Source organism: Orycteropus afer, unplaced genomic scaffold (assembly GCF_000298275.1).
Source record: "Orycteropus afer afer isolate SDZICR_OR568_19922 unplaced genomic scaffold, OryAfe1.0 scaffold00272, whole genome shotgun sequence".
Lineage (NCBI taxonomy): Eukaryota > Metazoa > Chordata > Mammalia > Tubulidentata > Orycteropodidae > Orycteropus > Orycteropus afer.
In genome coordinates this window covers 439,802-441,397 of record NW_006921859.1, presented here as the reverse complement: position 1 = coordinate 441,397, position 1,596 = coordinate 439,802, and the positions used below count along the sequence as shown (strand labels likewise).

The following is a 1,596-nucleotide window of genomic DNA, read 5'->3' as shown; positions in this document are numbered from 1 at the left end:
ATGAACTGGGCATTTCTGCAGGGCCTCCTGAGTGGCGTGAACAAGTATTCCACGGCACTAAGCCGTATCTGGCTGTCCATGGTGTTCATCTTCCGTGTGCTCGTGTACGTGGTGGCCGCCGAGGATGTGTGGGATGACGAACAGAAGGATTTTATCTGCAACACACAGCAACCAGGCTGCCCTAACGTCTGCTACGATGAGTTCTTCCCTGTGTCCCACGTGCGCCTGTGGGCCCTGCAGCTCATCCTGGTCACCTGCCCCTCACTGCTGGTGGTCATGCATGTGGCCTATCGTGAAGAGCGTGAACGGCGCTACCGCCTAAAGCATGGGCCCAATGCCCCATCACTGTACGACAATGCAGGCAAGAAGCGAGGTGGGCTCTGGTGGACATACTTACTGAGTCTCATCTTCAAGGCCACCGTAGACACCAGCTTCCTCTATATCTTCCATCGCCTCTACAAGGATTATGACATGCCCCGTGTGGTGGCCTGCTCTGTGGATCCATGCCCCCACACTGTGGATTGTTACATCTCCCGACCCACAGAGAAGAAGGTCTTCACCTACTTCATGGTGGCCACAGCTGTCATTTGCATCCTGCTTAACCTCTGTGAGGTCACCTATCTGGTGGGCAAGAGGTGTATGGAGATCCTGGGCTCCAGGCACCGTAAATCTCGGCGCCGGGGTCATCTACCTGACACTTGTCCACCATATGCCCTCTCCCAGGGTAGGCACCCCCAAGATGGGACCTCTGTCCTAATGAAGGCTGGGTTGGCCCCAATGGATACAGGTGGGTATACATAACCCTCAAGGCATATAGGAAGACTAAGTCTTCCTGGCCTGCTCCCAGGTCACCCAGGAAAACAGGAAGGGCAGTGGTACCTCTTTTGTAGCAGGGCAGTTAGGAGGGTGGTTGTGAGGCTCAGGAAGCCCACCTAGGGGCCAGTGAGCCCTGGGTCCCTGGGTCCGGAGCCTTCATGGGACGGGGATTGATGGGGATTTTGTATATGGTAATAGGGCATGTCAAAACCTTTAATAAATATGAATTTCCCAGTACTCTGCAGACTAGGTGGGAAGTGGTGGGTAGGGAAGCAGGGGAATTCTCAATGGAAACCAAGATCATTCAGTGGACAACTGGCCAAGAAACTCAGATCCAGGCTCACCCATTACACCCCTCAGGCATAGAGTGTGTCACAGAATATGGTGGGGAGTATATAAAGCCAGAGGTGGTCTCAGGAGCTCTGGGCTCTGCAAGCAGCTGACTGAGGTGGGAGGAGAGAGACCCAGGAGCCCCTGGGCCCAGCATGAGGCCATTTTCAGTGAGTGTCATCAGATGAATGTGTGAAGGCCTGGAGCCCTCTGCTGCCCCCATTCTGGCCTCCCTAACCTGCCCAGCACAGGTCCCAGGAAGTGGAGTTCCCTCTGAGGGGGGGAAGGGTAAGCCTGGGGATAATAAGAGTCATGCGGGGCGGGGGGGTGCAGGGAGATGGCTACTAGGGTATGTAGAAGGTATATCCCCACAGGCCAAGGGCTAAATGAGAGTCAGTTAAAGGGTTCCTTATGGACCATCCAGTCTGTGGAATTTCCCATTCTTTCCAC

General features: G+C 54.8%; 1 protein-coding gene across 1 annotated transcript; it reads left to right on the top strand.

Annotated features, from left to right (window-relative positions):
- LOC103205188 (gap junction beta-4 protein) lies at nucleotides 1-801 on the top strand. The gene has a single exon (XM_007950465.2). It carries the CDS (start codon nucleotides 1-3, stop codon nucleotides 799-801), a length of 801 nt encoding a protein of 266 aa, XP_007948656.2.
- Nucleotides 802-1,596: the final 795 nt, after the last annotated feature.

What these genes read in the sequence shown, in the direction of transcription:
- LOC103205188 (XM_007950465.2), top strand. Translation starts at nt 1, where the DNA reads ATGAACTGGGCATTTCTGCAGGGCCTCCTGAGTGGCGTGAACAAGTAT.